At 54.0% G+C, this 20048-nt stretch overlaps 1 protein-coding gene and 1 long non-coding RNA gene across 2 annotated transcripts in view; one reads left to right on the top strand and one right to left on the bottom strand.

The window, feature by feature from the left end:
- The first annotated feature begins 1466 nt into the window (after positions 1-1466).
- Positions 1467-20048, top strand: part of GNAI2 (G protein subunit alpha i2) — a 44449-nt gene continuing 25867 nt past the window's right edge. The window contains exon 1 of the mRNA XM_083155833.1: positions 1467-1787. Within this exon, the coding sequence (XP_083011959.1) occupies positions 1670-1787 (118 nt within the window). The 5' untranslated portion in view covers positions 1467-1669. The remainder of the gene's footprint in view (positions 1788-20048) is intronic.
- The window catches only part of LOC146025781 (uncharacterized), a 113681-nt gene continuing 107536 nt past the window's right edge, over positions 13904-20048 (bottom strand). The window contains exon 6 of the long non-coding RNA XR_014454294.1: positions 13904-15222. This is a non-coding gene — a long non-coding RNA (uncharacterized LOC146025781). The remainder of the gene's footprint in view (positions 15223-20048) is intronic.

Genomic DNA, 20048 nt, shown 5'->3' with positions numbered 1-20048 from the left:
GATGACAATGCCCCTGCTCCGTTACCCCCTCCCCAGATGACAATGCCCCTGCTCCATGTTACCCCCTCCCCAGATGACAATGCCCCTGCTCCATGTTATCCCACCCGTCAGATGACAATGCCCCTGCTCCCTGTTACCCCCTCCCCAGATGACAATGCCCCTGCTCCCTGTTACCCCCTCCTCAGATGACAATGCCCCTGCTCCCTGTTACCCCCTCCCCAGATGACAATGCCCCTGCTCCGTTACCCCCTCCTCACATGACAATGCCCCTGCTTCATGTTACCCCCTCCTCACATGACAATGCCCCTGCTCCATGTTACCCCCTCCCCAGATGACAATGCCCCTGCTCCCTGTTACCCCCTCCCCAGATGAAAATGCCCCTGCTCCCTGTTACCCCCTCCCCAGATGACAACACCCCTACTCCGTTACCCCCTCCTCAGATGACAATGCCCCTGCTCCCTGTTACCCCCTCCCCAGATGACAATGCCCCTGCTCCATGTTACCCCCTCCCCAGATGATAATGCCCCTGCTCCCTTTTACCCCCTCCTCAGATGACAATGCCCCTGCTCCCTGTTACCCCCTCCCCAGATGACAATGCCCCTGCTCCCTGTTACCCCCTCCTCAGATGACAATGCCCCTGCTCCCTGTTACCCCCTCCCCAGATGACAATGCCCCTGCTCCGTTACCCCCTCCTCACATGACAATGCCCCTGCTCCATGTTACCCCCTCCCCAGATGACAATGCCCCTGCTCCCTGTTACCCCCTCCCCAGATGACAATGCCCCTGCTCCGTTACCCCCTCCTCACATGACAATGCCCCTGCTCCCTGTTACCCTCTCCTCAGATGACAATGCCCCTGCTCCCTGTTACCCCCCCCCCCTCAGATGACAATGCCCCTGCTCCCTGTTACCCCCTCCTCAGATGACAATGCCCCTGCTCCCTGTTACCCCCTCCTCAGATGACAATGCCCCTGCTCCCTGTTACCCCCTCCTCAGATGACAATGCCCCTGCTCCCTGTTACCCCCTCTCCAGATGACAATACCAGTACTCCGTTACCCCCTCCCCAGATGACAATGCCCCTGCTCCCTGTTACCCCCTCCCCAGATGACAATGCCCCTGCTCCCTGTTACCCCCTCCCCAGATGACAATGCCCCTGCTCCCTGTTACCCCCTCCCCAGATGACAATGCCCCTGCTCCCTGTTACCCCCTCCCCAGATGACAATGCCCCTGCTCCCTGTTACCCCCTCCCCACTCCCCAGATGACAATGCCCCTGCTCCATGTTACCCCCTCCCCAGATGACAATGCCCCTGCTCCCTGTTACCCAAGGTGACGTCCAGTGTGTGTAACGTACGGCGGCGAGGTTGGGTCAGAACGGGAACTGTTCGGGGTGGGAGATGTGGGCATGTCTAGGGGGCGTGTCCGGACAAAAGGGGCGTGTCCTTGGGCGGGAGAGCTGGGCGGGACCGCTGCTGCCACTCAGGGCGTCCCCTCCGCTGTGTCTGGATCTATCTGTCTCCCGAGCAGGGCGGCCGGAGCTCTCCTCACTGTCTCTCGGAGGTTTATCGCTGCTATCGCGGGGGTGGAGGTGCAGGGCAATCGCGGCGGAGCCCGGGGCTCGCGGTCTATCGCTCTATCGGGCCGTTTCGCAGTGTCGCGACATATCGCCGCTATGGGCTGCACGGTGAGCGCTGAGGACAAAGCGGCGGCGGAGAGATCGAAGATCATCGATAAAAACCTGAGGGAGGATGGAGAGAAGGCTGCCCGGGAGGTGAAGCTGCTGCTGCTGGGTAATTATATCCTGCTGCTGCCCGCCCCCCTTCCTGTATATTGCTGCCCCCCCCCTGTATACTGCTGATTCCCCCCTTTTATATTGCTGCTGCACCCCCCCTCCCCCTGTATACTGCCGATGCGACGCCCCCCTGTATACTGGTGGTACCCATCCTCCTACTCTTCCTGTATACTAATGGTACCCCCCCTTACTACCCTTCCTGTATACTGGTGGTACACCCCTCCTACCCTTCCTGTATACTGGTGGTACACCTCCCTCCTACCCTTCCTGTATACTGGTGGTACACCTCCCTCCTGTCCTTCCTGTATACTGGTGGTAGTGGTACACGTCCCTCCTACCCTTCCTGTATACTGATGGTGTCCCCCCCCCCCCCCCCACCCCAACTGTATCTGTAACCTGAAGGTGTCCCGTCCCCCCCAACTGTCTCTGTAAACTGATGTTGTCTCCCTCAAATGTCTGTGTATACAGATGTTGTCCCCCAACTGTCTGTGTATACAGATGTTGTCCCCCAACTGTCTGTATACAGATGTCGCCCCCAACTGTCTGTGTATACAGATGTCGCCCCCAACTGTCTGTGTATACAGATGTCGCCCCCAACTGTCTGTGTATACAGATGTCGCCCCCAACTGTCTGTGTATACAGATGTCGCCCCCAACTGTCTGTGTATACAGATGTCGCCCCCAACTGTCTGTGTATACAGATGTCGCCCCCAACTGTCTGTGTATACAGATGTCGCCCCCAAACTGTCTGTGTATACATTTGTTGCCCCCTAACTGTCTGTGTATCAGATGTTGCCCCCCCAACTGTCTGTGTATACAGATGTTGCCCCCCCAACTGTGTATACAGATGTTGCCCCCCAACTGTCTGTACACAGATGTTGCCCCACCAACTGTCTGTGTACACAGATGTTGCCCCACCAACTGTCTGTGTATACAGATGTTGCCCCACCAACTGTCTGTGTATACAGATGTTGCCCCACCAACTGTCTGTGTATACAGATGTTGCCCCACCAACTGTCTGTGTATACAGATGTTGCCCCACCAACTGTCTGTGTATACAGATGTTGCCCCACCAACTGTCTGTGTATACAGATGTTGCCCCACCAACTGTCTGTGTATACAGATGTTGCCCCACCAACTGTCTGTGTATACAGATGTTGCCCCACCAACTGTCTGTGTATACAGATGTTGCCCCACCAACTGTCTGTGTATACAGATGTTGGCCCCCCAACTGTCTGTGTATGCTGATGTTGTCCCCCCCAACTGTCTGTGTATGCTGATGTTGTCCCCCCCAACTGTCTGTGTATGCTGATGTTGTCCCCCCCCCAACTGTCTGTGTATGCTGATGTTGCCCCCCCCCCAACTGTCTGTGTATGTATGCTGATGTTGTCTCCCCCCCAACTGTCTGTGTATGCTGATGTTGTCCCCCCCAACTGTCTGTGTATGCTGATGTTGTCTCCCCCCCAACTGTCTGTGTATGCTGATGTTGTCCCCCCCAACTGTCTGTGTATGCTGATGTTGTCCCCCCCAACTGTCTGTGTATGCTGATGTTGTCCCCCCCAACTGTCTGTGTATGCTGATGTTGTCCCCCCCAACTGTCTGTGTATGCTGATGTTGTCCCCCCCAACTGTCTGTGTATGCTGATGTTGTCCCCCCCCAACTGTCTGTGTATGCTGATGTTGTCCCCCCCAACTGTCTGTGTATGCTGATGTTGTCCCCCCCAACTGTCTGTGTATGCTGATGTTGTCCCCCCCAACTGTCTGTGTATGCTGATGTTGTCCCCCCCAACTGTCTGTGTATGCTGATGTTGTCCCCCCCAACTGTCTGTGTATGCTGATGTTGTCCCCCCCCAACTGTCTGTGTATGCTGATGTTGTCCCCCCCCCCCAACTGTCTGTGTATGCTGATGTTGTCCCCCCCCCCAACTGTCTGTATGCTGATGTTGTCCCCCCCCAACTGTCTGTGTATGCTGATGTTGTTGCCCCCCCCCAACTGTCTGTGTATGCTGATGTTGTGTCCCCCCCCAACTGTCTGTGTATGCTGATGTTGTGTCCCCCCCAACTGTCTGTGTATGCTGATGTTGTGTCCCCCCCAACTGTCTGTGTTTGCTGATGTTGTGTCCCCCCCAACTGTCTGTGTATGCTGATGTTGTGTCCCCCCCCCAACTGTCTGTGTATGCTGATGTTGTGTCCCCCCCCAACTGTCTGTGTATGCTGATGTTGTGTCCCCCCCCAACTGTCTGTGTATGCTGATGTTGTCCCCCCCCCAACTGTCTGTGTATGCTGATGTTGTCCCCCCCCAACTGTCTGTGTATGCTGATGTTGTCCCCCCCCCAACTGTCTGTGTATGCTGATGTTGTCCCTCCCCAACTGTCTGTGTATGCTGATGTTGTCCCTCCCCAACTGTCTGTGTATGCTGATGTTGCCCCCCCCCCAACTGTCTGTGTATGCTGATGTTGCCCCCCCCAACTGTCTGTGTATGCTGATGTTGCCCCCCAACTGTCTGTGTATGCTGATGTTGCCCCCCCCCAACTGTCTGTGTATGCTGTTGGTGCCCCCCCCCCTCCCTGCATACTGATGCAACAACCCCCCCCCCCCCCCTCTCCCTCAACTATTCCTGTAGAGTGATGGGGCCCCCCTCCTACTGTCCCTGTATACTGCTGGTGTCCCTTCTGATTTCTGTATATTGATGTCGTCATCGTCTCCCCCCCCCCCCCTTTCCTATATACTTATTGTGCCGCCTTCCCCTTCTTCAATACTAATGGTGTCCCTCTGTATCCTGCTTATACCCTCTCAGCTCTCCTTCTTATATGCTGGTGCCACTATGTATATAGCTTGCTCGCTGTATACTGCTGGTGTCCCACCCCCTTACTGTATACGGTCATAATACTGCTGGTGCCCCCTTCCTGTGTACTGCTAGTGCATTCCTGTATACTGCTTGTGTACCACCTATCTAGTGCTGATTTCCATGTGTACTTGTATACATACTTGTATACCTTCCCTCTGTATTCTGCTGCTGAACTCCCCCCCCCCCCCCCCTCCTCCCTCCTCGGTGGTGGTGGTGGTGTGTGTGAGCCCCTGTACACTGTACATGTATATCTGTACAGTTCACAGATTTATCACTTCACCTATATGTTCTTACAGGTTATTGTACAGCCACGTATTAAACACGTGTATACATTGTCCTGTATGCCACAGCCACGTATTATCCTTTTGTGTATCTGTGCTGCACAGACACGTGTATATATTATCCTGTATGCCACAGCCACGTATTATCCTTTTGTGTATCTGTGCTGCACAGACACGTGTATATATTGTCCTGTATGCCACAGCCACGTATTATCCTTTTGTGTATCTGTGCTGCACAGACACGTGTATATATTGTCCTGTATGCCACAGCCACGTATTATCCTTTTGTGTATCTGTGCTGCACAGACACGTGTATATATTGTCCTGTATGCCACAGCCACGTATTATCCTTTTGTATATCTGTGCTGCACAGACACGTGTATATATTGTCCTGTATGCCACAGCCACGTATTATCCTTGTGTGTATCTGTGCTGCACAGACACGTGTATATATTGTCCTGTATGCCACAGATACGTATTATCCTTGTGTGTATCTGTGCTGCACAGACACGTGTATATATTGTCCTGTATGCCACAGCCACGTATTATCCTTTTGTGTATCTGTGCTGCACAGACACGTGTATATATTATCCTGTATGCCACAGCCACGTATTATCCTTGTGTGTATTTGTGCTGCACAGACACGTGTATATATTGTCCTGTATGCCACAGCCACGTATTATCCTTTTGTGTATCTGTGCTGCACAGACACGTGTATATATTATCCTGTATGCCACAGCCACGTATTATCCTTGTGTGTATTTGTGCTGCACAGACACGTGTATATATTGTCCTGTATGCCACAGCCACGTATTATCCTTGTGTGTATCTGTGCTGCACAGACACGTGTATATATTGTCCTGTATGCCACAGCCACGTAGTATCCTTTTGTGTATCTGTGCTGCAGACACGTGTGTGTGTGTATATAGCCCTGTATGCCACAGCCACGTATTATCTTGTGTATCTGTGCTGCACAGACACGTGTATATATTGTCCTGTATGCCACAGCCACGTATTATCATGTGTGTGTCTGTGCTGCACAGACATGTGAATATATTGTTCCGTATGTCACAGCCACGTAGTATCCTGTGTGTGACTGGGCCGCAGCGGTTGGGGTACATTGTGTGATCCTCTTTACATCAGTAAATCACGGCACCCTAGAATATCAAAAGTTTCCACGGCACCCCTAGGCCCCCCAAAAATGATATAAAATGTAGTAGATTGTATTTATATGTGATTCTTGGGTTCAGTTATGAGGATTTGCTTCTGTTTGTACACATATTTTATGACTGGCAGCCACCAGCACTGGTTTTGTCCATAAATAATTGCTCGTATATCATTTGAATTGATCCTGGACCACTAACCCGCGGCACCCCGGCAAGTTTCCCGAGACACCCAGGGAGCCACGGCACACCGTTTAGGAACCACCGTATTAATCCTTCACAAATGATAAAATGGAGAGCGAAGAGATGAAGTACAAGCTGCCATGTTACAGGATATTTGAGAAATGACAGTTAGGAGCTGAAGACTGGTGTCGCTATCACTTGTTAAGGCCCAGAGTGTGTGATGTGTGCATTGTACACCACGTACTGTATACATGTATACATTCCTCAGAGTTATCACTAATGACTCCTCCTCATTCTAAGCATTCATTTTTCCCTCATGTATTAAGCTGTGTACACATGGGGGCGATAGGGGCTATAATCGCTGGGAATATGGTCGCAGGCGACCATATTGCCAGTGATTGGGAGTGTGCCCCGGCGATAAATCGCCGGGTGCGCGCTCCCGTTTTTCCCCATTGTAATTGCAAGCTCCTGCGACCAGCTAATTACCTCTGCGGCTCCCCCAGCAGAGGTTCCTTTTCATCAGCGACCATCTCTGGTCGCTGATGAAAAGGAGACAATGAGCAATATATTGCTCAGCCATATATCTCCCCCGTGTGTACGGGGCTTTAGTTATTAGATGTGGTGGGGTTGTGTCAGCCTGTTTATGTGATCGCTATCACCTATGTGATACTGTGTATCCCCCTGCTGTGGGCGAGTGGTGACTGGGTACCCGTAGCTGTTTGACCCTCACTGTCCCTACGTCACAGTATATGGTAGCCCTGTGGTGCAGATGACGTCACAGTACATGGTAGCCCCGTGGTGCTGATGAGGTCACAGTATATGGTAGCCCTGTGGCGCTGATGACATAACAGTATATGGTAGCCCTGTGTCGCTGATGACGTCACAATATATGGTAGCCCTGTGTCGCTGATGACGTCACAATATATGGTAGCCCTGTGGCGCTGATGAGGTCACAGTATATGGTAGCCCTGTGGCGCTGATGAGGTCACAGTATATGGTAGCCCTGTGGCGCTGATGAGGTCACAGTATATGGTAGCCCTGTGGCGCTGATGACGTCACAATATATGGTAGCCCTGTGGCGCTGATGACGTCACAGTATATGGTAGCCCTGTGGCGCTGATGATGTCACAGTATATGGTAGCCCTGTTGCGCTGATGACGTCACAGTATATGGTAGCCCTGTGGCGCTGATGACGTCACAGTAGCCCTGTGGTGCAGATGACATCACAGTATATGGTAGCCCTGTGGTGCTGATGATGTCACAGTATATGGTAGCCCTGTGGTGCTGATGACGTCACAGTATATGGTAGCCCTGTGGCGCTGATGACGTCACAGTATATGGTAGCCCTGTGGCGCTGATGACGTCACAGTATATGGTAGCCCTGTGGCGCTGATGACGTCACAGTATATGGTAGCCCTGTGGTGCTGATGGCGTCACAGTATATGGTAGCCCTGTGGCGCTGATGACGTCACAGTATATGGTAGCCCTGTGGTGCTGATGGCGTCACAGTATATGGTAGCCCTGTGGCGCTGATGACATCACAGTAGCCCTGTGGTGCAGATGACGTCACAGTATATGGTAGCCCTGTGGCGCTGATGACGTCACAGTATATGGTAGGCCTGTGGCGCTGGTGACGTCACAGTATATGGTAGCCCTGTGGTGCTGATGGCGACACAGTATATGGTAGCCCTGTGTTGCAGGTGAGGTCACAGTAGCCCTATGGTGCAGATGACATCACAGTATATGGTAGCCCTGTGGTGCTGATGGTGTCACAGTATATGGTAGCCCTGTGGTGCAGGTGAGGTCACAGTAGCCCTATGGTGCTGATGATGTCACATTCGTACAAGGCTTGGTTCCTGTGCTTCAGGTTGCCCCTCACACTGGCACTACAGATACTTCTACACTGTAATTGTGTCCCTGATGCAGCATCATCCATAGTGCCCATTCCAGGATGGCCTGGGGCACTGCCATTGTCCTGTGCTGGAGTGGACAGTAGGGTTTGGTGGCCGGCATCTCATTAGGGCCACAGACTATGGTTATGAAGTAACGGCCTGCATTGCAGTCAGTGTGGAAATCCCTGTACATAGGTGAGGCCTCGGCTGAGCATCGTTTCTGGCCCCCTGACACTTCCTGTCGCTTCTTACAGTCCCCCAACCCTGCTCAGTCAGCCAGCGTGTGAGAGGAAGGCAGGAAAACATGGGCGGCATCTCCCAGCCACATCCGTGTGTGTGTGTGGGGCAGCATTCACCATGACTGCAATATACATCGCATGGGAGTGGGTGCAGGTACCCATGATGGGAGCTGTGCGTGCATTCCATATCAGCACTAATATATATTATTACAAAGCCATAGCCAAGTAGTCTGCGGCCGGCTGTCTTCCCTTCCGCGCTGCAGCCATGTCATCATATTTTACACACTTCTGCTTTTTCTGACTAGCTAGAAGCTTTTCCTATGGGGAAGTCGTCATTTGGACCTTCATTAGCTTAGGTAACCGAACACGAAAATGTGTCCCATGCTGCAAATCCCCACAATTGTTAAAATATGACCCCCATAGCCTGTGGCGTGGTGACACGTGCCCCCATAGCCTGTGGCGTGGCGCTCTGCGCACCCCCATATCCTATGGCATGGCGCCCCATAGCCTGTGGCGTGGTGACACGTGCTCCCATAGCCTGTGGCGTGGCGCTCTGCGCACCCCCATATCCTATGGCATGGCGCCCCATAGCCTGTGGCGTGGTGACACGTGCCCCCATATCCTGTGGCGGCCCATGTGCCCCAATATCCTGTGGTGTGGCAGCCCGCGCTCCCCCTGTAGCATGTGGCGTGGCGGCCCGTGCACCCCCATAGCCTGTGGTGTGGCGCCCTGCGCTCCCCCATATCCTATGGCATGGCGCCCCATAGCCTGTGGCGTGGTGACACGTGCCCCCATATCCTGTGGCGGCCCATGTGCCCCAATATCCTGTGGTGTGGCAGCCCGCGCTCCCCCTGTAGCATGTGGCGTGGCGGCCCGTGCACCCCCATAGCCTGTGGTGTGGCGCCCTGCGCTCCCCCATATCCTATGGCATGGCGCCCCGTAGCCTGTGGCGTGGTGACGCGTGCCCCCATATCCTGTGGTGGCCCATATGCCCCCATATCCTGTGGTGTGGCAGCCCGCGCTCCCCCTGTAGCATGTGGCGTGGTGGCCAGTGCACCCCCATAGCCTGTGGCATGGGGCCCTGCGTGCCCCCCATATCCTATGGCATGGTGCCCCGTCGCCTGTGGCGCGGTGACGCGTGCCCCCATATCCTGCGCTCCCCCTGCAGCATGTGGCGTGGTCGGCCCACGCAACCCCCATAGCCTGTGGCGTGACGGCCCACGCCACCCCCATAGCCTGTGGCGTGACGGCCCACGCCACCCCCATAGCCTGTGGCGTGACGGCCCACGCCACCCCCATAGCCTGTGGCGTGACAGCCCACGCACCCCCATAGCCTGTGGCGTGACAGCCCACGCACCCCCATAGCCTGTGGCGTGACAGCCCACGCAACCTCATAGCCTGTGGCGTGACAGCCCACGCACCCCCATAGCCTGTGGCGTGACAGCCCACGCACCCCCATAGCCTGTGGCGTGACAGCCCACGCAACCCCCATAGCCTGTGGCGTGACAGCCCACGCACCCCCATAGCCTGTGGCGTGACAGCCCATGCAACCTCCATAGCCTGTGGCGTGACAGCCCACGCACCCCCATAGCCTGTGGCGTGACAGCCCACGCAACCCCCATAGCCTGTGGCGTGACAGCCCACGCACCCCCATAGCCTGTGGCGTGATGGGCTGCTTCCAATATGGTCTTATATACAGATTCTCTGTAGTGCACTGTTATGGGGCAAATACCTTGAACGGTACTTTGTAGATGTACTTTGTGTAATGTTTTATCCCATCAGAACGTTTGCCCTGAGGGTGACCATTGCTGGCGATTTCTGGGACTTTGAGCCATAAAGATAAATCCAGGTCACTGTAATGTTTTTCTGCAAACGATAATTTATGTTGGTCGGGGAGGGGGGGTTATTCTGTGGAGCAGAATGTGTTGTATTCTGGCCTAGGCTTGCTGACGTAATACTCACTCCTAGTATATAAGGGTTTATAGCAGTGAGGTCCTGGGTATTCGTTTGGCGTGAGGGTTAATGTGTTTTCTTTGGGGCAAGGGCCTTACAAGGGAAGAGCCGGCACTTCCTGTTTATGCGGCATTGTGTGGCCCATCTGAGGATAATATTTACATGACCAATACCGCCTGTGTATACACTGCTCTGCCGCCACCAGGCCATCGCACAGTATGTGTATAAAGATGGGTAACGTGTTAACCATGTAGCTGCTGGGCGGTCACCCCGATAGTCTTGTTTGGGACATTTCCTTTCAGATGGCTGATTGATTATATCCTCTGTCATGTGATCCGATTCAGGACTGTAGACTGGCTTCTCTGTATCCTGGTGGTCATCAGCTGGCAGGACGGCATTTCTCCCCTGGACCCTAAATTGTCCGCCTGGGGCCATTATTACATTATTTCTATTGATTTATTTGCTGCATCTGTATTTGCGTACCTTTTGCATTTCCCATCCTTTCCTAACTATATAGACGCCACCAGCATGTACATGTGTCACACAGGGAGGGAGGGAGGGGGGCACCAATACACCAGCATATTAATAATGCATTGCGGTGCGGTTTTCTCCGCCTGTTTTGTTGCAGCGGAGACAATTGTGCTTCCGATACAGGGAATTACTTCTGCAGCAGTCTGCGTGAATTAATGTCGCCACTAAACTGTTACTGTTCTGCTCTGTAGCGTTGTAACTTCTGGCCTATGCTAACTCCTCCCTTTGCGTCTTGTAACTGATCCCTATGGCTTTCCTGCTCTCCTCCAACATCCAGGATTCTCCCAACTGGATTCTGGGTGTACTATTTATATTTTCTTTCTTCCCACGCTGCCTGGGCACCCCCCCACCCGCTCCGCACAGCACCCCGGGAAATCTGCGCTACAGGCTTAACCCCTTAATCACTACAGTTGAGCCTCCCTTATGCAGTGATAACACAGCTGGATCTCTTGAGCTGACCAGTCCCAGCATGCAAGAGGCAGGCTTTGCTGAGATTTGTAGTTCCACGCGGATGATCCCCCTTTTTGTCCTAGAACATCTTCTGCGCTGCTGGTGCTCCCTTGGTAACCCAACTCCTGCAGTGCTCTGTTTACTGATATCTTAGCAGCAAGTTGAGTGTCTTCTGGCTGCACATAGCAACAGGCCCGGGGCAAAGTCCTGCGCTGTCATGGAAGGGATAAGTGACATTAGCGCTGCAGGGTGGTGCATTGTGGGTCAGGGCACCGTAGTAGATGGTGCTCATATTAAACTAAAGTCTGTTTCAGAGTTGTCACCTCCTTGGTGTCTGGCAGGGGGCGGGGGGGAGGGCGACAGGCAGGTGCTGCGGATTTGGGATCTTTTTACGGGACCCTCCCGCCTCTGTGCTGCTGTTTATACTTCCTTTGTGATGGAGCCTATCCCTGCCTCGTACACTTTGAGGGATTGACATGAAAGTCTGAGATCTGTAGCACAATTGTCTCCTCTCCATTTGTCACTCACTGCGCGTGAGAACTCGCCTCTTCCAAAGAGACCCCAACCCTGCCAGGGACGGTCACCTGTGTGCCTCTTCCCACCCTCTCAGCAGGAGACGCTCTGTCAATAAACAGGATGTCTCTTGTGCCAGCATATGGAAGGGCTCGCTCTTTTGGCCGTGAAAAGGTTAACGGCCGATGGAGAGAAGCGGTTGGGTGTCCCCGAGCCTGTAATTATACAGGAATAAATCCAGCAGACGTGTACCATAGAGTATTCCATCTGTTCAGAGTCTGTGCCAGCATAGATTCATGTACAGCACAGGCCGTGGCCGTACCAGCCTCCCCCTGACGTGCAAATACACCACAAGATGCTGCAGTGTACACTGACTGTACGTCAGCTGGGCCGGGCTCCCTCTCATATGTGTATATACCACAGGATGCGGCAGTGTACACAGACTGTACATCAGCTGGGCCGGGCTCCCTCTCATATGTGTATATACCACAGGATGCGGCAGTGTACACAGACTGTACATCAGCTGGGCCGGGCTCCCTCTCATACGTGTATATACCACAGGATGCGGCAGTGTACACAGACTGTACGTCAGCTGGGCCGGGCTCTCTTATATGTGCATATACCAAGAGATGTGGCAGTGTACACAGACTGTACGTCAGCTGGGCCGGGCTCCCTCTCATACGTGTATATACCACAAGATGCGGCAGTGTACACAGACTGTACGTCAGCTGGGCTGGGCTCCCTCTCATACGTGTATATACCAAGAGATGTGGCAGTGTACACAGACTGTACGTCAGCTGTGCCGGGCTCCCTCTCATACGTGTATATACCAAGAGATGCGGCAGTGTACACAGACTGTACGTCAGCTGGGCCGGGCTCCCTCTCATACGTGTATATACCACAAGATGCGGCAGTGTACACAGACTGTACGTCAGCTGGGCCGGGCTCCCTCTCATACGTGTATATACCAAGAGATGTGGCAGTGTACACAGACTGTACGTCAGCTGTGCCGGGCTCCCTCTCATAGGTGTATATACCAAGAGATGCGGCAGTGTACACAGACTGTACGTCAGCTGGGCCGGGCACCCTCTCATACGTGTATATACCACAAGATGCGGCAGTGTACACAGACTGTACGTCAGCTGGGCCGGGCTCCCTCTCATACGTGTATATAGCACAGGATGCGGCAGTGTACACAGACTGTACGTCAGCATGGCCGGGCTCCCTCTCATACGTGTATATACCACAGGATGCGGCAGTGTACACAGACTGTACGTCAGCTGGGCCGGGCTCCCTCTCATACGTTGTATATACCACAGGATGCAGCAGTGTACACAGACTGTACATCAGCGTGGCCGGGCTCCCTCTCATACGTTGTATATACCACAGGATGTGGCAGTGTACACAGACTGTACATCAGCGTGGCCGGGCTCCCTCTCATACATTGTATATACCACAGGATGCGGCAGTGTACACAGACTGTACGTCAGCTGGGCCGGGCTCCCTCTCATACGTTGTATATAGCACAGGATGCGGCAGTGTACACAGACTGTACGTCAGCTGGGCCGGGCTCCCTCTCATACGTTGTATATAGCACAGGATGCGGCAGTGTACACAGACTGTACATCAGCTGGGCCGGGCTCCCTTTCATACGTTGTATATAGCACAGGATGCGGCAGTGTACACAGACTCACTAAGGCCTAGCACACACGGCACTAAAGCATTTCATGCGTATTCTCAGAGCCCGGTAAATGCACTGTGATGGCTGCAGCACAGCAGATAATGACACTGAGACAGAGCGCGCAGGCGGTTACTGCTCAGCAGCTGTTAGTAATAAGAATGCAGAGGTCTATGAGACGCAAGCACCATTGTGCTTCTAATGCTGCGTGATTCTCCCGCCATTATTTCTATGCTCTTATAAATGGCTCTGTCGCTCTGCAGTGTCCACCATTATCAGTTCGTGGAACAATCTTTAAGTTACACAGCCCAGAAAAGAAGTGGGGGGTAGTAACTTATGGGGGACACATCTGGACAAGAGGTCCGCTCTCCAACGTTCCGCTCCCTTGCAGAGTGCCTGATAGTGGTGGTGCTGCAGCAGCTCATTTATGTGTGTCTTCTGGGATCCCAAATGGTGACCCCAAAAGCAGATTCAAGGTCCTGACCCCCACAAATTGCCCCTCTAACTTTATGTACATATATCATTGCTTTTATGAGGTGTCCTTATATCCAGGTATTGCCTTCACTGGCAGTACATTATATCGGAGATTGCTGTGACATCACTTCTGTCCTAGATATGACATCAAAGCTCTCCACATGTAAGTGATGACCTCACTGTGTAGCGGTAAGGATTTATTTTCCAAGTCTTCTAGTATTATATAACTTGTGCAATGCGATCATTCCTGTGTTATGTAAGGGGTCTTCCTCGCTGCCATGGGGTGGACTGGACCCTTCCCTCCACCTGGAGGGTCTGGATCTGCTAATAATTCTCCCTGTTGCCGGCTGTGATGTGTGATCAGAACTGGCAGCAGGAGGAGGTGAAATCTGGGGCACGGGCAGCGGGTAACGGAGTGTGATGGACGACGCAGCTCATCCCGGCCCTTGACTCCGGTCATGTTCTATCATGTGAATATTAGAGGATAGGCTGAGATGTCATCTGTCACAGGGAGGGAGATGTAGGCATGGTGAACCATTTATATGGAAATGTCTTTTCCAGCCCTGATACGTGACTGCGGGCAGGGTGAAGGGTCATGCGAGGGTTTATTATACCAGCAGAAATGCAGTCAGATAACTTGTATTCTGGTGCATGTGCGCTGTCCAGGCGGAGGTCGCACTGTACTCTCCCTGGTACACACACACCTAGGGCAGGTGACTTTACCATCCTATGTCCTGTGGATTGTGCAGATACATCAGTCCGATAACCACCTCTGAAGTGGGGGCTGTGATGTCAGCGGTATACAGTATAGGTATAGTACAGATCCAGGTGAAGCCTTTCTTTCACTTTGAGCCATATTTGATGTCCTTTTCTGTTTGTGCTATAAACAGAGGTCGGCCTGAGCATTGTATATAAATAGCATTGGAAGTGCGGCCTGGGATCACTGCAAAGAGAGACTCCATTGTTCTTCCTCAGGTACACCTATTATATAGATGAGACGTTCTCAAACCAGGTCCTCCGCTGCATTCACCCATAGGTGGGGGCTAATTGTGGTCTGTGCGGTGATCTGGAAAACATGCACTGTGTGGGGTCCCAAGGACCTTGTGCTTCTGTGAAGAGACCTGGAAAACATGCACTGTGTGGCGTCCTGAGGACCTTGTGCTTCTGTGAAGAGACCTGGTAAACGTGCACTGTGTGGGGTCCTGAGGACCTTGGGCTTCTGTGAAGAGACCTGGAAAACATGCACTGTTACATATTTGAGATAGACGCTGTAGCCTAGACAATAATAATTCTGTGTTTAGTCACTATAATAATGTGCGTTTCAGGAATCGCACACATGCAAATAGCTGTATGGCCCAGAATCAGGGAGTGTGCCGGCACGTGACACCTAGCCTGTGTCTGTCCCTGGCGGGGGTATAGGGGCTGTGCTGGTATGCCTGGCCTGTGTCTGTCCCTGGCGGGGGGGTATAGGGGCTGTGCTGGTATGCCTGGCCTGTATCGGTCCCTGGGGGGGTATAGGGACTGTGCTGTTATGCCTGGCCTGTGTCTGTCCCTGGCGGGGGTATAGGGACTGTGCTGTTATGCCTGGCCTGTGTCTGTCCCTGGCGGGGGTATAGGGACTGTGCTGTTATGCCTGGCCTGTGTCTGTCCCTGGTGGGGGTATAGGGGCTGTGCTGGTATGCTGTATCTGTCCCTGGCAGGGGTATAGGGGCTGCGCTGGTATGCCTGGCCTGTGTCTGTCCCTGGTGGGTATAGGGGCTGTGCTGGTATGCCTGGCCTGTGTCTGTCCATGCAGGGGTATAGGGACTGTGCTGGTATGCCTGGCCTGTGTCTGTCCCTGGCGGGTATAGGGGCTGTGCTGGTATGCATGGCCTGTATCGTTCCCTGGCAGGGGTATAGGGACTGTGCTGGTATGCCTGGCCTGTATCAGTCCCTGGCAGGGGTATAGGGACTGTGCCTGGCCTGTATCAGTCCCTGGCAGGGGTATAGGGACTGTGCTGGTATGCATGGCCTGTATCGGTCCCTTGCAGGGGGTATAGGGGCTGTGCTGGTATGCCTGGCCTGTGTCGGTTCCTGGTAGGTATAGGGGCTGTGCTGGTATGCATGGCCTGTGTCTGTCCCTGGTGGGTATAGGGGCTGTGCTGGTATGCATGGCCTGTATCGTTCCCTGGCAGGGGTATAGGGACTGTGCTGGTATGCCTGGCCTGTATCAGTCCCTGGCAGGGGTATAGGGACTGTGCTGGTATGCCTGGCCTGTATCGGTCCCTGGTGGGGGGTATAGGGGCTGTGCTGGTATGCCTGGCCTGTGTCATGTCCCTGGTGAGTATAGGGGCTGTGCTAGTATGCCTGGCCTGTATCTGTCCCTGGCGGGTATAGGGGCTGTGCTGGTATGCCTGGCCTGTGTCTGTCCCTGGCGGGTATAGGGGCTGTGCTGGTATGCCTGGCCTGTGTCTGACCCTGGTGGGTATAGGGACTGTGCTGGTATGCCTGTGTCTGTTCATGGCGGGGGGTATAGGGACTGTGCTGGTATGCATGGCCTGTATCGGTCCCTGGCAGGGGGTATAGGGGCTGTGCTGGTATGCCTGGCCTGTGTCGGTCCCTGGTGGGTATAGGGGCTGCGCTGGTATGCATGGCCTGTGTCTGTCCCTGGTGGGTATAGGGGCTGTGCTGGTATGCATGGCCTGTATCGTTCCCTGGCAGGGGTATAGGGACTGTGCCTGGCCTGTATCAGTCCCTGGCAGGGGTATAGGGACTGTGCTGGTATGCCTGGCCTGTATCATGTCCCTGGTGAGTATAGGGGCTGTGCTAGTATGCTTGGCCTGTATCTGTCCCTGGCGGGTATAGGGGCTGTGCTGGTATGCCTGGCCTGTGTCTGTCCCTGGTGAGTATAGGGGCTGTGCTGGTATGCCTGGCCTGTATCTGTCCCTGGCGGGTATAGGGGCTGTGCTGGTAAGCCTGGCCTGTATCTGTCCCTGGCGGGTATAGGGGCTGTGCTGGTAAGCCTGGCCTGTGTGTGATTGGAGCCGCGAGCATTGCACGGGTAATGGAGAATGTGCTGGTCTGTGGACGGCGATAGATCAGGGTTGTGTCATGTGCTAGGAAGAGTGTTGCAAGCCGTGGTGTAAGAGGTAACTGCACTTCCTACTCTCACACATGATGCACTGAGTGTAGCTGCTGGGAGAGGAAATCACGTTCCTGTGGTTGGGGAAGTAGAACTGTCCTGTTAGGCAGCGCGTGGCTGGACATTCAGAGTATACTGTGTGTCTACCCTGCATTTATATGGTTGCTGTAATTATAAGGACCCGGAGTCCGGTTCCTGCCATGCCGGGTGGGGGACATATTCAGCCCTCATGACTGTCAGGACTGATCTGATGGCTAGCTGGGAGGGGAGAGTGGGTGGCAGGGTAGAATAAACTGTAAATAGTGTTCATTCTAGCACTCGCATTTGAAAACCCATGCAGTTCCTCTTCCCTGCCTGGGGTGTCGCTGTCTACTGTAGTGCTGCTTCTAGCACAATGTGGTCTGTATATCAGCACTGATATGCAAACTAGACATGTGCTAGAAACACCACAGCAGACAACACCCCAGGAGACAACATGCAGGCAGTGTGTGATGTGGATATGTATGGACTGAATCCTTACTCCGTATGGGACACCTGTTGCACCAGGTGTGTGACCCTGCAGTGCTTGTACCCATTGGCCGACTGTTTCTACTGTGGCTGTCGGCTAAATGTTGCTTACCATTCTATTGTGTTGTGGGGCTGTTGCCTGGGCCAATGGGTTCAAAGTCGGATGATTTTGGTTTTACAAATTGTAAAGATTTCTAAATGTGAATCTGATCCCATTCATTGTGAGGGTTCTGCATTGGCCACAGCGCAGTTCTGGCAGATGCCTGTAGCATTGACGTCACTACTTCCTGCAGTCTATGTGTACAGCTCATGTAGATGATTGGGGAATGAGCACAAGGCTGGGGCACAGTATATAGAACACCAGCAGCCATTGAAATCTGAACTGTAATAATGACATCAAACACCTGACTGCTGCGTGTCACCCGAGCACTGGCTTTTGTACCTGCCTCCTACCCGGACTACGGCTTTCTGCCCCCATGTGTTACCTGCATTCTATGTTTGGGAATAGCACAGACAGCTCTCCTTAAGTTGGGATCCTTCATCCCTCTGTGGGAAAGGGCCACCAGGGCCACCGGTCAGTAGAACTGTAACCCCTGCTCTTATCATGTGGCCTCAAACGGTTGTAGAGGACAGGCACTGATGTGCTTATGTCGCTCTGAGGGCGATAACTAAGGTTATAGTATAGGTCTCACACGCGGGTCCGGGATCCTGTTATAGGTCCGTCTGTCGCTGTGTCACACGCGGGTCGGGGGTCCTGAGACGCTGTTATAGGTCCCTCTGTCGCTGTGTCACATGCAGGCCGGGGGTCCTGAGACGCTGTTATAGGTCCGACTGTCGCTGTGTCACACGCGGGTCGGGAGTCCTGAGACGCTGTTATAGGTCCCTCTGTCGCTGTGTCACATGCAGGTCGGGGGTCCTGAGACGCTGTTATAGGTCCCTCTGTCGCTGTGTCACACGCGGGTCGGGGGTCCTGAGACGCTGTTATAGGTCCCTCTGTCGCTGTGTCACATGCAGGCCGGGGGTCCTGAGACGCTGTTATAGGTCCGACTGTCGCTGTGTCACACGCGGGTCGGGAGTCCTGAGACGCTGTTATAGGTCCCTCTGTCGCTGTGTCACATGCAGGTCGGGGGTCCTGAGACGCTGTTATAGGTCCCTCTGTCGCTGTGTCACATGCAGGCCGGGGGTCCTGAGACGCTGTTATAGGTCCGACTGTCGCTGTGTCACACGCGGGTCGGGAGTCCTGAGACGCTGTTATAGGTCCCTCTGTCGCTGTGTCACATGCAGGCCGGGGGTCCTGAGACGCTGTTATAGGTCCGACTGTCGCTGTGTCACACACGGGCTGGGGGTCCTGAGACGCTGTTATAGGTCCGACTGTCGCTGTGTCACACGCGGGTCGGGGGTCCTGAGACGCTGGTGTAGGTCCGACTGTCGCTGTGTCACATGTGGGCTGGGGGTCCTGAGATACTGTTATAGGTCTGACTGTCGCTGTGTCACATGCGGGCTGGGGGTCCTGAGACGCTGTTATAGGTCCAACTGTCGCTGTCACACGCGGGCCTGGGGTCCTGAGACGCTGGTGTAGGTCCGACTGTCGCTGTGTCACACGCGGGCTGGGGGTCCTGAGACGCTGTTATAGGTCTGACTGTCGCTGTGTCACACGCGGGCTGGGGGTCCTGAGACGCTGTTATAGGTCTGACTGTCGCTGTGTCACACGCGGGCCGGGGTTCCTGAGACGCTGGTGTAGGTCCGACTGTCGCTGTGTCACACACGGGCTGGGGGTCCTGAGACGCTGTTATAGGTCCGACTGTCGCTGTGTCACATGTGGGCTGGGGGTCCTGAGACGCTGGTGTAGGTCTGACTGTCGCTGTGTCACATGCGGGCCGGGGGTCCTGAGACGCTGGTGTAGGTCCGACTGTCGCTGTGTCACACGCGGGCCGGGGGTCCTGAGATACTGTTATAGGTCCGACTGTCGCTGTGTCACATGCAGGTCGGTGGTCCTGAGACGCTGTTATAGGTCCGACTGTCGCTGTGTCACATGTGGGCTGGGGGTCCTGAGATGCTGGTGTAGGTCTGACTGTCGCTGTGTCACATGCGGGCCGGGGGTCCTGAGACGCTGGTGTAGGTCTGACTATCGCTGTGTCACACGGGGGTCAGGTGTCGCAGTGGCCGGATAATGACAGATGGATGTGTTGCTATCACTGTTGGCATCTGGCTCCCTCCCCCTTTTCCTGTCTGCAGTAATCAGGTTTGGAGGCTGCCATCACTGTGGAGGCTGAGCGCCACTTCCTTTGAGTCTTGCAGTAGAATGACAGGAAATGGAGATTCAAATGATGAAGTGATAGAGAACCGGAGCAGGGAAGAAGGGGGGTGCAATCTAATTTGCAGTAGGACTAGGAAGAATGGGGAAAGACGCCCTATGAGGGACAGTACAG

The sequence above is a fragment of the Crinia signifera genome, chromosome 8 (assembly GCF_055691185.1).
Source record: "Crinia signifera chromosome 8, ASM5569118v1, whole genome shotgun sequence".
Classification (NCBI taxonomy): Eukaryota; Metazoa; Chordata; class Amphibia; order Anura; family Myobatrachidae; genus Crinia; species Crinia signifera.
This window is presented reverse-complemented; position numbering and strand designations above follow the sequence as displayed.